This window comes from Etheostoma spectabile, chromosome 1, assembly GCF_008692095.1.
Source record: "Etheostoma spectabile isolate EspeVRDwgs_2016 chromosome 1, UIUC_Espe_1.0, whole genome shotgun sequence".
NCBI classification, from domain to species: Eukaryota; Metazoa; Chordata; class Actinopteri; order Perciformes; family Percidae; genus Etheostoma; species Etheostoma spectabile.
In genome coordinates this window covers 17,536,597-17,554,216 of record NC_045733.1, presented here as the reverse complement: position 1 = coordinate 17,554,216, position 17,620 = coordinate 17,536,597, and the positions used below count along the sequence as shown (strand labels likewise).

Genomic DNA, 17,620 nt, shown 5'->3' with positions numbered 1-17,620 from the left:
AGGGAGTGATACAGAAATAAAGAAGGAAGTCCTGAGTGATGTTCTTAAAATATAGCACTCCATCTCTGCTCCAGAAATGAACCCTGACAGGCCAGAGACATCTGCTTTAACCTGGATGAAGGTGCGTGGCTCGTCATATCACAATCACCCACACCAATACACTGTAGAAACACACATTAACTCAAAACAATCTCTTTGCTTGTGGTTACTGATCTTTCCCGTTCTAAATGTATTATTTCGCCAACACACAAATCACATTGCTACCCGATTGGCAGTGGTAGAAAATTAAAGAAATGAAGAAAGTGAGCAAAAGTGAGGACTAAAGAAAGCATAAAAGACAGATTGCAGGAGAGAAAGAAAGTCGACTTATGAGATGTTGTATTTGGACTGGGTGCTGCTGTGGGGGTATTTTAATGTTGAACAAACAGCTGACAACAACACTGCTCACCGCTTTTTTGCTAATTTTATTTGAGTTAAAGCCCTGCAAAGCCCAGTGAAATAATTGGAAAAGATGTTTGTGAATGTTTAGACAGAAAAATGCGTATGTATTATGATAATTTGTAATAAAATATGTCTTATCCATGAGAGCACAAGACACCTGGTTACTGTGTAAACCTTTCTTCCAGTTTGAAACAATGACTACATTCCAACCACTACAAACATTTTGAAGCCAATACTGATATTTCATGTGTATTTATAACTTAAAAGTCCCAAAAAAATATTTCAGACAATATTCAGTTTTTCACACAATATACTGTATGTACTAAGTGGTTTCTGATAGCGGCATTGTTTCTAAATTACTTAAAGCACTTATAATCAGTATTTTTATTATGATAACCTGTCCAACACCAAATGTCAGACAAACAAAGTTAACGACCAGTTGGTGAACAGAAGCCGCTTTCCGACCGGAGGGATTTTTGCAGTTCCTGGAACATAACATTCCTGGAACCCTTTTTTTCTTGTGTACTGACTAGACCAATCACGGGATTTTAAAGTTCCCCTGACCGCAGTTCCTGTAACTCTTTCAGCTCCTACTTCAGGACAGGGTCTTTTAGCTGTTCCCTTTTCCGCACCTTGGTCAACGAGATTCAGGTTCCCGGACTAACAATGGGACCCCTTTAACAATTTTCACCTCTTACTCATCACTAAATTCACTTCTGAGAACCTTTTAGGTGAGAAATGAACGGTTTACATTTTGAACAAAGGCAGTATTGCAAAAATCGTTGCCGAATTGACAATTTGCTTCAATGTTTTCAGAGTTGAGAAGCTCCATAAAGTGATGCGGCAGCCAGCTAGCGCCTGTCATGGCCGCTAGTTTGACGCTCGGCCAGTCATGCTCGGAGACCCCGCAGTAAGTCTCTCAGACCGGTCTCCGACTTCATGTACCATAATTGTCCAGTGACACATCACAAATATCAAGCTTTTTCAAGGACTACTCACTCCAGATACATTTAATGCTCTGAAACAGCAGAGCGCTTAACGCAGCAGGTGGCAACAAGAGCTCCCAACATGTGTGTTCTGAATACACATCTGGAACAAAAAACCATGGTACCTAAGCGTTCTGGTCTTTTATTGTGAAGCAATGTGTACTTGTTACTCTTCTACACTGGTCACACATCTATAAGCTGTGAGCAGTCTAACCAGAGAGTGATATTCCCAGAACATAATTTTGTGTTGCAAAAACGTTTTCTTCTTCTTTAAATTTGTTTCTCTTCTCGCGACCACTCAGGTTTATCTCACAACCCCACCACCCCAACATACAAGACCCGGAGGTTGTAAAAATACTTTTAGATTATTATCTGCAGACTCTCAATTATATTAGACATAAGCTGTCTCAAAAGTCTTACTTTGATACAGAAACAAACCGGAGCACACACCCGGACATTGAGTACATTAAGAACCCATCCTCTGTCAAACACTTGAAACCTGCACATATCACTTAATTACAGGCGACTTAAATTAAGTATGACACATATAAAGAGAGTTATAAATACAGAGTGAATAACTACTTCTTAGTTAGGTCACTGAAGGTGTTTTGACTTTCTGCTGTAGCGGTTTGTGGACAGAGGTGAGATAGGGGAAGGACTCATTTTAAAGTTACATTAATCACCGTCTGGCCCCATCAAAATGGGATAATCACCTCCACCTACTCAAATAGAAGTGGCTTAAACCCAAGGGAAATTCTACCTAACTCTTTAATTGTCTGAAGCCTTTGAAGGGTCCATTTAATCTAAGATTACTTTATGTGATTTTAAATAACTATGTATGATTAATACGTTTAAAAGAAATTAAAAAGGAGTTTGAGGCAATTATAACAAGAGACTGGTCATCAACTCATTAGAATAGTGTTGGAAGAAACATGGTGTTTTTGTCACTGTGTGTGTGTGTGTGTGTGTGTGTGTGTGTGTGTGTGTGTGTACGAGTTAGAGAGACAGACAGAGAGAAGGGTAAAGAGGTAGATAGAATAACTAGGTCTTTACATGCTAATCACTGGCCCCCTCTGGAAACTGCCTGGCATTGTGTGTTTGTGTGTGTGTGTGTGTGTGTGTGTGTGTGTACACTTTGGTCAATCTTACTGCACAGGAAATGTAGGGAAACTTCTCTTAGGAGAGTTACAATGCCCTAAGCTTAATGATCCAAACATCTAATGCTACTTTCAAATATCTGCCTTTAAAACTGTTTGCATAGTGAGGCAGCACTTTCTCCAGACAGCCAGCTATCAATGAGCCACAACACTAAATGTTAGCCACCGAAATGGAAAGAAGTAGAAAAAACATAATAAAAAAAGAGAACCAAGAGTAAAAAGAGCACCATAATTTTCATGGCCTAGTTTGGTCCCCAACCAAGTGTACAAAAGAGTAGCTATATGTCGCTGAACTAACAAATCCTACTGGCTGGTCATAAAGAGAAGTGGGATCATGGGATGTTACACAATGTGTTACAAATATGTGTTTTAGAAGAGATGTGGTAGTCGAGACCAACAGATGTAGTTAGCAGTGACCAGGAGTGTAACATATGGAGTAGGGTTATTGTAGACTGGGAGAAAAATGGAAGAAGTGGAGAGAAATTAAAAACAGTCTTAAACTTACTGACATTCTTGGTGTCAATGAATCTTATAAGAAACCAACCCGTTCCTGTCTAATAATCATTTCAGTGATTAAATTAAATTAAATTGTTAACCTTTCCAAAGGTTGTTTGAGCTACATTATACAGTATTGTGCAATGTCTTTTATATACAGTATAAATATATATTTATTTATATTTTATTTTTCTTACATAGCCCACTATCACAAAATGTTTTGGGTCAAATTCAAGATATTAGATTGGATATTAAAAAAGGCATATTTCCTCCAAACGCTAGAGTTGATTTTTTTTTTTTTGGACAAGATTTCAGTGTAATTTTGACTCCAACTCTGATTCAAAATAACTTGACTGAACAGTTGCGCAGCAGTACCATACTGCAGTCCCAGTATGTGGAAATAGGATTTATGTACAGTAAAGACCCATGGGCGATCAATCTATATATTTAGTTTACTTAAGTTAGGTTCAATCATCCACAAACAAACTACACACTTACAGTACATTATGTTATTTTTGCAGTAAAACAACATAATGAAATAAAAAATAAAAAACGTGCACACAACCTCTTCAACAGAACCACATTATGTACAGAGACGAACACTAATACAACAAAGACAAGCTGCATCGCTGCTGTAGAATTCAGGCAGCTCATAAAATGCAAAGGTTTAATGAGTGGCTTGACTTGCTAAGTTCTTGATCCAAAATGAATACAGTTGAGCGTGAATATTATGTGGATGTCCAGTAAATATAAAGGACGATGTGTGTTTTCTTGTGGCCTTCAGTCCACTGCCTTACTCATCTCGTCCATGTCTGTCTCAACGATGTGGTGTCACTACATCAGTCAGGAAGGGACAGTAGGATGTCCCTGCTTTCATAAAACTAAAGTTTATAAGAGATACTTTATCCCGGTGGTAAACTGACACATCCATGTTGTCTAAGATGATAAATGAATAAAAATAATTAGTGATTTTGATTCATGACTGATATAGTATGGATTAATTTTTAAATCAGTCAGGATTGTGTTTGTTAATAACAAATATCAACAAACATAACAAGTGTGTGTGTGTGTGTGTGTGTTGGGTGTGTGTAAGCGTCTGAACCAGATTTGGGACGGACAGACACAGGAGGGGTTTCCTTTGTGAAAAACGTGGGGCTCATCTGGTGTCTCCGGGTTGAAAAGGGGCTATGAAATGTGTGCATGTGTGCCTATGAATGAAAAGCAGAATAGGAGAGTTGCATTGACCAGGGTGCTAAAAGGCTGTGTGAATGCTGCTGCCGGGGATTGAGGGACAATGAAGGGGGGGGGGGGGGGGGGGGAGAGAGAGAGAGAGAGAGAGAGAGAGAGAGAATAAAACGTCTAACAAATCACAATCAAAGAATATAAGGGTGTGGGATCATCACTCAAACAAGCACACAAAATAATGTTACACCAATTACTATATTTTCTGTATTCTTGCCCTTAAGCTTAATAAATAAGGCAGTAGGTGCTGCACACAGACCAGGCCTGGTGTTGAAGGAGAAGGGGGAGGAGAAAGACACTCTGTTTAGAACCAAAAGGAAGAAACCTCAGACAGGATGGGTCATCACCAAATACCTGCGGCTAACGTCCTGGGAGCGGGCCAATGGAAAGTCTCCTCAACTAACCAACGTCATTCGCTTATGATGACAGGATAGGGTGTCCACAATGAAAGATGCATTAGAATAAGGGGAGAAAAACACACTTTCCTCTACTATGACAGCTCATCATGCGAGTCTTTCCAAATGAAGGGACTTGGGAAGAAATGGAAGAAAGATCTCTTACTGACTCAAGTATTGAGCTTAATACAGTCAGACAGAAAGCAGGTTGATATTTCTTCCTGATTAATTAACGTCTAACAAAATGACAAACATGTTATCCGTCATGGTGTAAACCATCTGGGCTCAGATCAACTCAACGTTTCCATCAGTGTTAAGGTATCACAATACAAGCCTCTGATTTTCTTGTTACATACTGTCCATCACTGTAATCTCACAGGGAGAGCACAGTAATGGGTTCATTTCTAAAGTTAAAAAACTAAATATTGCAAATGAAGTCCATTCAATCGGCCTGAATAACTTAGTGAGGATGACCAAAATATGTTCCGATCAATCATAAATAATTCAACTGTGGACAAAACCGTTTGTGTAAAAGAAGGGGGTTAAAAGGACAAAAGGAAAGGGTGTATTTAGGTTTGTTTTATTTAGTTTTTCTTTGGCTTTTTATTTTTTTTATTTTTACTTAATAAGTAACCAGTGTAGTTTTTGATCACTAGCGGGGCAATGGAGCAATGTTTTTATGTGTGTACACATTCCTGAAGCTGGTGTCAGCTGCTCTGCTGCTTCACATGCAAAGAAACGCAGTAATATGAAAACAAAGGCTGTAAACTAAGCACGATTTAAATTCTGCAAAAACAAAGGAAGCATGTTTTATAAGAAAGGAAATTCTTTCGTCAGGCCTCAAGGACACAAATGTTTTGGTAAGTGAACGCTGAATGTGAATGATTGTGGTAGTGATAGCATCCACATGGGAATGTTTATTCATTATTATTATGAATTTACTTTTATGTCCTAACCAAATTCCTATTGACATTCCTTGTTGAAATGGCTGAGTTTTGTGCGTTTATGAGCAAGACTTCAAATGTAAAAAACTGGTTTTGGATTTTATTAATAAGCAAAAATTCACAAGTGTTTTATCAAGCACCTAAAGCACCGGTTTGTAATTTTAAGCTTCACATCACAAAAACATGCTCAGACAACCTTCTGCCAATAACAGATATGCAGCTGGGCCTGTGTTTCCAGGTTTTTCACATGGTTTGAGAATGTCATTTTTTAAATAATTTATGTCAGAGAAAACTTGTCCAAATGCATGGGACTTTGCATTGATGTTGAAAACCTCCTGCTCTAGTGCCCCATATAGTCATGAAATAGGGGACACACAACTCTCATTTTTTTTTAAAGATTATTTTTTGGCATTTTGTGACATTTGGTGAGAGGGGGGGGGAATGCCATGCAGCATGTACTTCATTTTATTAATTCTACATATAATTCATTTTCAAACTTTATTTTTATTATTAACATTTTTTTTTCTTTCAATCTTATGTTATGGATTCTATGTGTTCTTTTTTTTAATCTTGTTTTCACTATTACTATCAAGTGGGTTTTTTGAGTTTGATGTACTATAGGTGGCTTTATTTCATTTTGCATTATGTCACTTACAGTTTTTATGTTTACGGTCTATTTTTATGTGAAGCACTCTGTGCATGTGGTTTCCTTATAGTAAAGCACTTTGAGTTGCATTTCTTGTATTAATAGATTAATAGCTGCTATACTAATATTAATAGCACCTTTCTTCTAAAGTAACTTTTTTTTATTATTGTCATGATTGCATTTCTGTTAGCACTACCCTTTCTTTTTGCATTGCTTGGTTCTCTCCCTTTATTCGTGTTGGGAACATACTGCAGCATTAACCAGAGAAAAAGGGGTTTCCTTCACTGCGTGTCTTAGTCAGGTAAAGTAATAAGAAAAAGTTGAACAGGATAAAATATTAATAGCATGAGCAAAGCATCCAATACAAGTAGTTGTAGCACACTGTGTCAAGCTTCGGGGAACCCATCAAGAGCAGGCATGCAATCAAACAGCAGCCCTTTAAAGAACGTCTAATAGGATAAAATCCCAGTGAAAATAATGACGTCAATAAAAGCTATACCAGTGATTAGAGAAACCACATGCTGAAACCTGATGAGCAAACTAGAGCTACTAGGAGAGTTTGTATGGTCATAAAACAACATTATTTGCTCAGTGTCTACACTGTTGTGTGATTTCCCACATTACCTTCAGGAGAAATGAGGAACTGAGAGCAAATGGGTGCATCTGTAAAGCAGAGGGAGAGGAGAGAAGGGGAGCTGTGGCTTGGTGCATTAACATACAGATAGAATAGGTAAAGAGTTTTAATGTACTCAGGATGCTGGGGGGAATAGGGAGGTAGAGTGAGAGGTGGGGAGGAAAGAGGGAATGAGGAGGAGGAGGAGAAGAAGAAGAGAGGAGAAAGACAATCAGCAGGCTGGTGCCACAAAGGCAGGCATCCATGACCTTATATCTCTGTTCATTGTGGGCAGAAAAAGAAATAAAAGGCCTACAGGAGTACAAAAATATAGGTAAAGGAAAGATGAGAGGGATGGGGAGAGAGTGGAAGTAGGAAATAGAGAGTGAAAGAGAGACATAGAGAGAGCTGTAAACATTTAAAAATAGAGCACAGGGACCACAATGTATGTGAAGAAAGTGGGGCAGAGTAGGAGAGTGAGAAAAACGAGTAATGAAAATGCCACCATACAAGCTACGATGACCTGAAGCATAGAAAGGAGGAGAAGCAGTGCGTAGTTGATCCAGCATCCTAGATTAATTGTGGATAAATTGAATATTTATCGGTGTAGATCTAATATTGTCTGATAAATGTTGGTATCTGATATTCGGTGTGAACCACGTCCTTGCATTATTGTGTGTTGGAAAGAAGCTTTGGTTGTGCACCTAGGTCATGGAGGACACATGAAACCACAAGAAGACATTGAGGAGAAGAGCTCATAATTCTCTTCAGTAAAACAATTATATAGAGACTAAAGGTGTCCCTCAACACAAACAGTGGCATTTGTGTATAAAAAAGATGGAGAGTCATACAAAAAAAGAGCACCGCTGCAAACACAACAAGTGGAACTTGAAAAGTAGTAGGGCATAGTCTCTCCCTTAAGAGAACCACTTCCGTGTGGAGGCAGGAATGCCCACTGAGTGTCTAGACAACATGTCTCTTTACTCCTCCTTTCTGGTGTGAGATTGAGAACATACAACCTGTTAGCAGCTCTGCATTAACACCCCCCAGCCCTTCATCCCCACAACACAAACCTCCAACCCCCGTCTCTGCGGACCTAACTGTCGCTGTCCTTGGTCCTCACACAGAAACTGGAGCTTGTTGCAACTCTTAAAAGGCAGTTAGTGCAAACTGCTGTGGCCTTGTGTGCTAATGCTAAAAAAAAAAACAACAACTCCATTTTGGGAGGGAGGCATGTGGTTTGGCTTGTATATCATTCAGATAGACTAAAAGGAAAAGCTGGAACTTAGTTAGGATTTTTGCCTTACAGTATCTATAAAAATCAAGAACAGAGTCGCTGCACGGAGAATCAATAGCTTTTGAATATTAATTAACTTGCTAAATCACAGCTGCATTATTCTCAGACAGTATGACTCAGTAGAGTTAAATTCAACAATAATTAACTTTTTACAGCACACGTGTAGTTTTTAAAGCACACGTGTAGTTTTTAAAGGCGCACACGTGTAGTTTGTAATATAGTAAGCCAGTTAGAGATGGTACAACAGACACACAGCCATGGTTTTTAGACTACCTTTTTCTTTTGTTAATACATAAATATCTAGGGCATCTTTCACACATTGTCCTAATGTTATTCAGGAAAAACCTTGTTCCTCAAGATACCTACTTTATTAGGGCTTTAGCTTGTCACATTTTAAAATTCAGAACTGAAAGATATGTCACTGAATGTGCTCCATGTACTGTTGCTGAGAGTATCATACTGAGAACAATCGAGCCGGGCCGTTTTTCAAACGCAACATGTTTTGCTGAGGCATCACCGTAAAGGCTATATAGACCTTTTGTACCGTGAGTTTGATGTGCTATAGGTGGGGGGGAAAATCATAGCTGTAATGTTCAATGGATTCTTCATTCTAACACTCATGAACTAAAAGGCATGAGGATTTCAACTTTCCAATTAAAGCGGATTCGTCTACATACAATATTCAGAATCATACATGATTTGTATGCAACATGAACCTCTATGTAATCTTTTGTGGTTAAACCTTTAAAAATCATTTACAGCTGCCTCTGAATAACCTCAAAAGGGGACGGATGGATTAATTGTTGGACTATGGAAGTCATGTCCTGTCTAGTTAGAGATTTCTGTGACAATGGGCATGTAATTAACAGAAAGGCAACGGTGATAGATAGTAAATTAGTTATTACACTTATCATCATATTTGCAGATGAGACACAATGTTCATTTGGTGACAGCAAACATTTTGGATTGAGAGTAATGTTATGTGCATTAAGATGTAAAAATGATAATCATGTACACACTTTCTTACCGTTACATGGCCAAAGACGGGCAGAAACACAAATAATTTATTTTTGCCCCTCGCTCAAAGTTTTATTAGTGTGTAAAACCTTATTTTTGTAAATAATTATTTGACTCTTTTACAACAGCTAGTCCCCAAGGTTTCACGCTGACCTTTAACATCTTTCATTGGTAGCAAAACGTTTATTACTGTTATTTCCACACAGCCATCCCAACTTTAAGGGTCCTTGACCTAAACACCTCAATCATTGCGAAAAAAACACCACAATTGTATATTCCAAAAGCTACAGAGATAATAAAATAATTAGTTATTAATTATTTCATTTTCATTGGAATGCATGAATATGATCACGTCTGTAAACAGTTATTCAAAAGTTATATTTTGTCGTCCTTGGGACTGTTTAATGAAGTCCTGGTTTAACTTACCATGAGGTTATTAGGCGCAGGCCTCTCTTTGGGTTGCCGCCGCATACTGAAAAGAAAAAAAAAAGATACAAACAGTCTATATCCAGCAACCATTTAAACTGTGTTTATATATGTGCCAAAGCCGTTTTTGTTTTATTTCAACAGCAGCTTTCATTTCAACGGCATCCTTTTAATTTATAAATGACTATTTAAGAGTGCCTGAAACGAAACCTTTCATGGCACAGAAATGGAAAAGGAGGGCATGAAAGACAATACACACTACCAGCACAGAACATTTATTTCAACAGAATTGAATTCATATTTCAAATTTTAATTAATATTTCTTATTATTCAGAACACTTAAATTGAAGCAGTTACCACATTATTACAATGGATTTACGTGCGTGTTTGTGTGAGTGTCCTCTATAGTATGTATATTGGGGACTATGAGGAATTAGTGCAGGGACCTGTCTGCCGTTAGTCATGTTACTGGTTTATGTTTCACAATGAATGGACCATGACCCTCTAAGAATAGCCTGGAGAAGATAATGCCAGGGCTGGTACCTCAGTCTGTTCTGGAGAGAGGTGCCCTGTTTGAGTAAATAAAGCAAGCATGGGGGATAAACAACAGATGGTATAGCCAGCTAGATAGTCACACACACACACACACACACACACACACACACACACACACACACACACACACACACACACACACACACACACACACACACACACACACACACACACACACACACACACACACACACACACACACACACACGCATACACGCATACACGCATGTGGCTTGGGTGTGTATGTATATGTTTGTGCCACTGTAAAGGTTACAAGAGGCTAATGAAACGGAGGCAAACGCAGAGTAAACATTGTCTTTGTCCTGTTGCATTAGATCAATCAATCATTTCTTGGCTTTTTATTCAGCAGCACTGAAAATCCTAGCTAAAGCCATTACCCCAACCACAATGAATTATTACACAGACAAATTAACTTTAATCCTATTGTGTTACCATTATACCTTTGACTCATCTACCATAATTTGGTTCATCTATGTCAAATGCAGCTTATGTTCCCGGCAATTGTTCAGTCTGGCTACGCGGGGATCAAATGGCTGACTGTGCCACACATATTAAGCTATTACAAACTAGAATCACAATTGTAGGCTCTATGTATTTAATAGCCCAGAATTCAATTTCAAATATGATGGTGTCAAATAAAAAATAAAATCTGTATTTGACCTACAAGAAACAAAGCGTATTAAAAACGGCTGTGACAAAATAGTGATACGGTAATATATCATTGTCCTTCGTGCGATACGATCATTGATAAGCTTTCCCCATATATTGATATTTTAATTAATAAAATAAGGAGGGATGGTGGACAGCCGTTTGAGGAAAATAACAGATGCTCCAGCCACATTTAAGTCTAAAGTCTGGACACACAGTTGCTCTATAGTGCTGTATTTATAATTTACAGAACGAAAACTTGTGCTGCAGAATTGTGCTGTTTTCTATCAGTTTGGACTTGCAGTGAATAAAGAGAAAAAACTTGCACTTGACCTTTTCACAAGCATTTAGCATTCATAGTAAGACGGGTATCGTGATGTATCATTATAGGATTGTCTAGCAATATATTGATTTTCACAGAATTGCTGTGTTGTGATATCGGTATCGTAGGCCATGTATTAGTCATTGTTTCGTAAGGTACCCTGTTATTCCCACCCCTAGTATTAAAAAGTAACTGACTCACCACTGAGTTATAAAGTGAACAAACTTCTCACTGAACTGGCCAACAGGAAGAACTGGAGGATCCTGTGAAGAAGAACACAACAAATTAGACAACAAGTAACAATGTAATGTGGAATGATGATAACTCGCTGCACTGACTGAAGGATCCTGAAACTTACAGTATCTGCACGACTTACATGAAGAAATAGATTAATAGGCTTTGTGTTTCTACCCTTAACTCTTAAAAAGGCATTACCCTAACTCTCCCCAAAATAGCACTGAAACAAAGCAGACAAAAATACAACACAATTAAGAAGGACACAAACAAAACATTTCTCATTTCTCAGTGTTGGTCAATATACAGTGTAACAAAGAAGCACTTATATGAACACGTAAAGAGAGGCTAAAAATAAAAACTGATTATTTAGATAAAATAAAACATTATGTAATCTAGGTTTACAGGTTAAAATGATTTTGGTCCACCAGAGACAGAAAACATTTCTAAATTGACAAATAAACAGCAACAACCAAGTTGTTTTGGCTAACATGTAAGCCACCTAAATGCCATTCAGCAAACCTAGCAACACTATTTAGAGTTGCAAAGTAGGGGAAAGTAACTGGTTCTGCATACAGCATTATATTTCAAGCTTTAGTGCTTATTTGAAAAAGACAAGGTGCCAAAAGTTCATGGGTTAATAAGATCAACCCTAATGGTACAGTTACTGACACAACATATGTTCAAAGAGTATGTAACCTTGAAGAGCCTGGATTTAGTTCAGAATTAAGTATCTTAACTGCTCGAACACTGACCTCTGGGCTACACACTCACTTGGTGAGACAACATTAGTCTCGTTGGGTCAACCAATCCACAAATTTAGTGATTTTAAAAGGTGAAAGTTCAAATTTAAGAGAAACTGCTATAAATTAAAGCTGTTATGGTTTTGATTTCTGACACCATCATTATACAGAGCCTATTGCAAAAATAACATGACAAACATTTGTAACAGCTACACATGACAATTTTTATCGGTTACTGTTAATAATGTAAGCACTAATTCTTAATCAAAAAAGTCTCTTGAAAATGGGCAATGTTGAATGCACCTTCTTTGACTGAGCAAGGATGCACTTCTCATTGAAGAGAAAATCAAGCAAATCAATACGTTAGCAGCTATGCATTTACACCCCCCCCCCCCCCCCCCCCCCCCCCCCCCCCCCCCCCCAAGCCCTCCATCCCCACAACACAAACATCCAACCCCCGTCTCTGTGGACCTAACTGTCGCTGTCCTTGGTCCTAACACAGAAACTGGAGCTTGTTGCAACTCTTAAAAGGCAGTTAGTGCAAACTGCTGTGTGCTAAAGCAAGAACAGAAAAAATGTCCATTTTGGGAGGGAGGCATGTGGTTTGGCTTGTATATCAGTACAGTATCTACAAAAATCAAGACCAGAGTTGCTGCGAGAAGAATCAATAGCTTTTGAATATTAATTAACTTAATTAAATCCCAGCTGCATTATTCTCAGACAGTGTGTCTCAGTAGAGTTAAAATCAACAATACTAAACGTTTTACATCAACTTAAAAAGGCACACACATGTATAGTTTGTACTATAGTGAGCCAGACGTTTTTCCACTGCATGGTACCTCCTCAACTCGCCTTGACTCTATTTGCCTTTTTTGGTTTTCCATTACGAAAGAAGTCCCAGGTACCTGCTAACAGGTACTTTTCTAGCACCACCTCTGCTGTGACGATCAGCTACACGCATGAGGCAGTACTAATCTGCGAAGGAATAAGGAGGATGGGGCAGCGCGGCCGAGTTGAATTGAGCAGGTAACATGTAGTGGAAAAACGCCATTAGAGATGGTACAACAGACACACAGCCATGGTTTTTAGACTACGTTTTGCTTTTGTTAATAAATAAATATGTATGGCATCTTTCACACATTGTCCTATTGTTATTTAGGAAAAACCCTGTTCTTGAAGATACCTATTTTATTAAGGCTTTAGCTTCTTACATTTTAAAATTCAGAACTGAAAGATATGTCACTGAATGTGCTCCATGTACTGTTGCTGAGAGTATCATACTGAGAACAATCGAGCCGGGCCGTTTTTCAAACGCAACATGTTTTGCTGAGGCATCACCGTAAAGGCTATATAGACCTTTTGTACCGTGAGTTTGATGTGCTATAGGTGGGGGGGGAAATCATAGCTGTAATGTTCAATGGATTCTTCATTCTAACACTCATGAACTAAAAGGCATGAGGATTTCAACTTTCCAATTAAAGCGGATTCATCTACATACAATATTCAGCATTATTAAATGTTACTATATTTGTATAAAACATGAACGTTGGGAACGGGAAGTTTGGGGTCCCCTACTGGAGCTGCTGCCCCCGCGACCCTATACTGAATAAGCGGATGAAGATGGATGGATGGATGAACCTCTATGTAATCTTTTGGGGTTAAATGTATAAATATAATTGTGCTGCTACTGTATAAGCTCTAAAGGAGACGGATGGATCAACTGAATAAACAACATGAGATCAAGGAGAGGGTTAACTTTTCCTGCTGCAGATTTCCCACCTTGGTCAGAAAACACAGGGGAGACCGTTTCTCTCTCTGGAGTCGGTACTCGCTCCGAGGTCAATTGCCGTCACTCTCTCACTTTCTCCCTTGCTCTACTACACCCACTCCACGGACACACATACACAGATGCCGGATTGATGTACACACCAACACACAAATATAAACTTCAGGCCCCATACGTTGGCTATGGCAAAAGCTTTGCATCAAGCCTCCGCAGAACCATAAATCAAGCTTTAGTAGGAAAAAGGCGATTGTTTAGATCTACTTTAATTAAAGTATAATACTGTGGAAAGAAGTGTGTCACGGTGTCATAGGCTTTAAAATCCTACCAATCTCAAGAGATACCTGAAGGTGCACCAGGACACAGAAACAGGGGTTATTAAAAGGTGTTCTAAACTTTGTTTAGCCATTCAGATGAAAGCTACATTTCGAGACTTTTCTTGAATAATAATCCGACCTTTAACATTGTGTTTTTGTCACTCTCCTACCCTTTTGGCCAGTCTGCCTCACTGTGTCGGAGCAACAAATTCTTTTAGGGAAAAAGTGTATTTTTCTCCATTGATGCCCGTTTTAAACAGGTTCCGATGTTTTTAGTTTGGATTTTACTGTATTAAGCTGGGAAGGAGCCATGATCTTAAGCTCATTGGATGGGGTTATATCATTAATAGCATTTTATGCGATGAAAGATAAAAGTTTTCTTCTTTATTTTCATCTCAAAATTATACTATCAGCTGTTTCATTGCTGAACAGGCTACTTTACTATTAGTAATTGATTCCATTTAACAGCAGACCAGACACCCCTCCAGCATGTCACAAACAAACAAATGTCACTAAGACTTTATTTTGTTGCAAAAATGAACAAGAGTAAGGTGTATGTGTGTGTGTATGTGTGTGTGTCAGGCTTATGACATGTTGTCAATGGAGGGTCTATGAACCGTGTCATGTAGAACAGCTGGGCCAGGCTGACCCTCTACTACTGCCACTCACCTCATTAATCCATACATTTTTCACCTCTCAGTCTGCTTCTTACCCTACCTTTAACTGTCGTTGATATTCACGCTTATATTATATATATTTACCCTCTGTATCCTTGGAGAAAAAAGGTAGACATCTACATAGCAATAGCGGTATCAAACATCTGTATTTTCTTTTGATGGCTCATTATCAGTAAACTCCAGAAGAGAGCTAAGAATAAAAGTGTGTGTTAAAAGTAACAGGATTAGCATTTTCCTTTCTGCAAAAAATTAGAAATAGAATTTTTTTTTTGGCAGTTTCCATGATAGACAATGGTTTCAGTTACACATTATATGAAAAGAATGAAATCATGGTAGTAGAAAAGTATTTTGGTAAAAAGGTGGTAACATCTAGATATTTTTTTGTTTTAATACACTGTCGCATTCAAATAAGTATGTAAATGTCAAAATACACAGGCTCATTCCTTACGAATTACGAAAATCTTCCTGTTTGTGACACCACTGCATGTACACAATACAGATGTTTCCTCATACAAGAGGTACAATAAATATCAAAACCTAGTTGACCAGTAGGTAAATAGTGGGTGTACGTCCTGCGATATTTAAAATATGCACAGCAGTACCAGCCAATGACAAAAATATGAACTAAAATACACAAACTACTCAGATATGCACAAAAATCATAAAGGCTGGGTCCACATCCAAGAATTTTTTCAAATGCGGGGAATTAAACCTTTTTACATCTGTAGTCCTGCTGTGCCATTAAAAACACCTCTGGGCAGTGTTCGCTATTCCTTAATGCTCTGATCGGCAGGCTCCCGCAAAGCATGATGTATGAACCCATTTAAATTAACAAAGAAATGGGTTCCCTTCTAATCTCACTGCACTTCACAGTGCTGCCGCCGCTTGGATGAGCAATATATCATAGTACACACACACACACACACACACACACACACACACACACACACACACACACACACACACACACACACACACACACACACACACACACACACACACACACACACACACACACACACACACACACACACAAACAAACAAATGCCCTTGAGCAATGCACACCACAAGCCTGAGTGTACACTCCGTTTAGAGGGAGTACCAAATAATTTGCAACCACTGTACTATGGTGTGTACACACACAAACACAGGCACGCAAGCAGAGAAACAGGATCAATTGCACCGACAGTTTGTGCAAAGTGTTGACTACACAACTAAATTATGTGTGGTGTAGGCTAAATCTGATACAAAACCTCTCTCTGCATTTTCCCACATATTTGCATGCACATGCACCTTTTTGCAGGCACAAACACACACATTTATGCATGTATTCATGTCTCCAGTGGAGAGGAACACTGCTGCAGCTTTGATGTGGCAGCGGGCGATGGCACAAAAGACAAGCAGCCTGATGAAAGTGGCTAGTCTGAGTGAATTATTCCTCTGGTTGTCAATGCGCTCCACTATGAGATAGAACACACACTACAAGGGTACAAGGGTACAAGTAAATATACATGTCATTGCCATGAAGCAATTATTAAGCTAAATTAGATCAGTAATTACAGGCTTGAAAATAAAGTGGGAGTTCTTTATTAGTGGAGCCACTTGCTATTCAAGAAATAGAGCAGAGAGGCACATTAATGAGGGTGGACAGATGGTGGGAACAAGTACAGAGAACTTCTCGTTCAAGACTTTAGCTGAATAAGGTGAGCATGTTTCTCTGCTATACATAAATACCAACTAAGATTTAAAAAAACGCACTGGATAAATTCAAATGGTGTAAGTGCACTTGCATGCACTTAAATGGAGAATAGTCAAATTAAGTGAAATTAGGTACCACTCTTTGGCCTTGATATACCTTAGTGTTACTTGAATTGCTGGACCATACTTTACAGTTGGATGATAGTCCTTTAATATGGCCTCATACTGCATAGACATTTAACAGCTGCGGGTGTTATGGTGCTCTTTGGTTCTCCAAATACTCATCCAAATGAACAAACTTAACAAAGCTGACTCAAAATTGTTCCCCTCATGACTCAGAGCTCCAGGTTTTATTCTCCTCAAACCCAATTTTGTCTCTTTGTGGGCTGGCCTTGCATAAAGCAATGTCTACAAAGGCATCCATCAAACAGCTTTTGTTAAAAATTGTTTTAATTCCAACTACTTTCTACCAAAGAAAAGGCCCATTATGAAAACTGTGCATAGCTTGTTCTGTGGATTATACAGATAAACAGGTACGCCATTTCTAAAAAGGGATATTGCTTTTGAATTCTCTTAACAAAATTCCATTTGTAAATTTGCATGGCTAGATACAGCTAGGTAAGTGAGAAAATGTGTTTTTGTAACTTGGTAAACTGCCATGTAAAGCTGTGACTTGCGACCACTTTGTCTCTTCCCTATTACAATTTATCTATGTTGATGTTGTATGTATGTTACTCACGATTTTCAAGGCCACTCATCTAGTGACATAAAAAGGATTTCAGAAACTTTGTTCTAATGTACAAAATTACAATCCTTTGTATATTCTCTTGATATGTCTACCTTATAATTGTTCAACTTAATGTGCATCTAATCTATTTGGCCTTTATTTTAGCCTCATGAGACTAAAATTATTAGTTGAGTCTTTCCCAGGCATGTCTCACTGTGTGTGTGTGTGTGTGTGTG

The 17,620-nt window shown here is 38.4% G+C and overlaps 1 protein-coding gene across 1 annotated transcript in view; it reads right to left on the bottom strand.

Annotated features, from left to right (window-relative positions):
• map2k5 (mitogen-activated protein kinase kinase 5) overlaps positions 1-17,620 on the bottom strand; it is a 62,595-nt gene that overhangs the window by 8,313 nt on the left and 36,662 nt on the right. Inside the window, exons 20-21 of the mRNA XM_032539298.1 lie at positions 11,407-11,468; positions 9,660-9,705 (exon numbers count right to left, since the gene is read on the bottom strand). Coding sequence (XP_032395189.1) covers positions 9,660-9,705; positions 11,407-11,468 — 108 coding nt within the window. The remainder of the gene's footprint in view (positions 1-9,659; positions 9,706-11,406; positions 11,469-17,620) is intronic.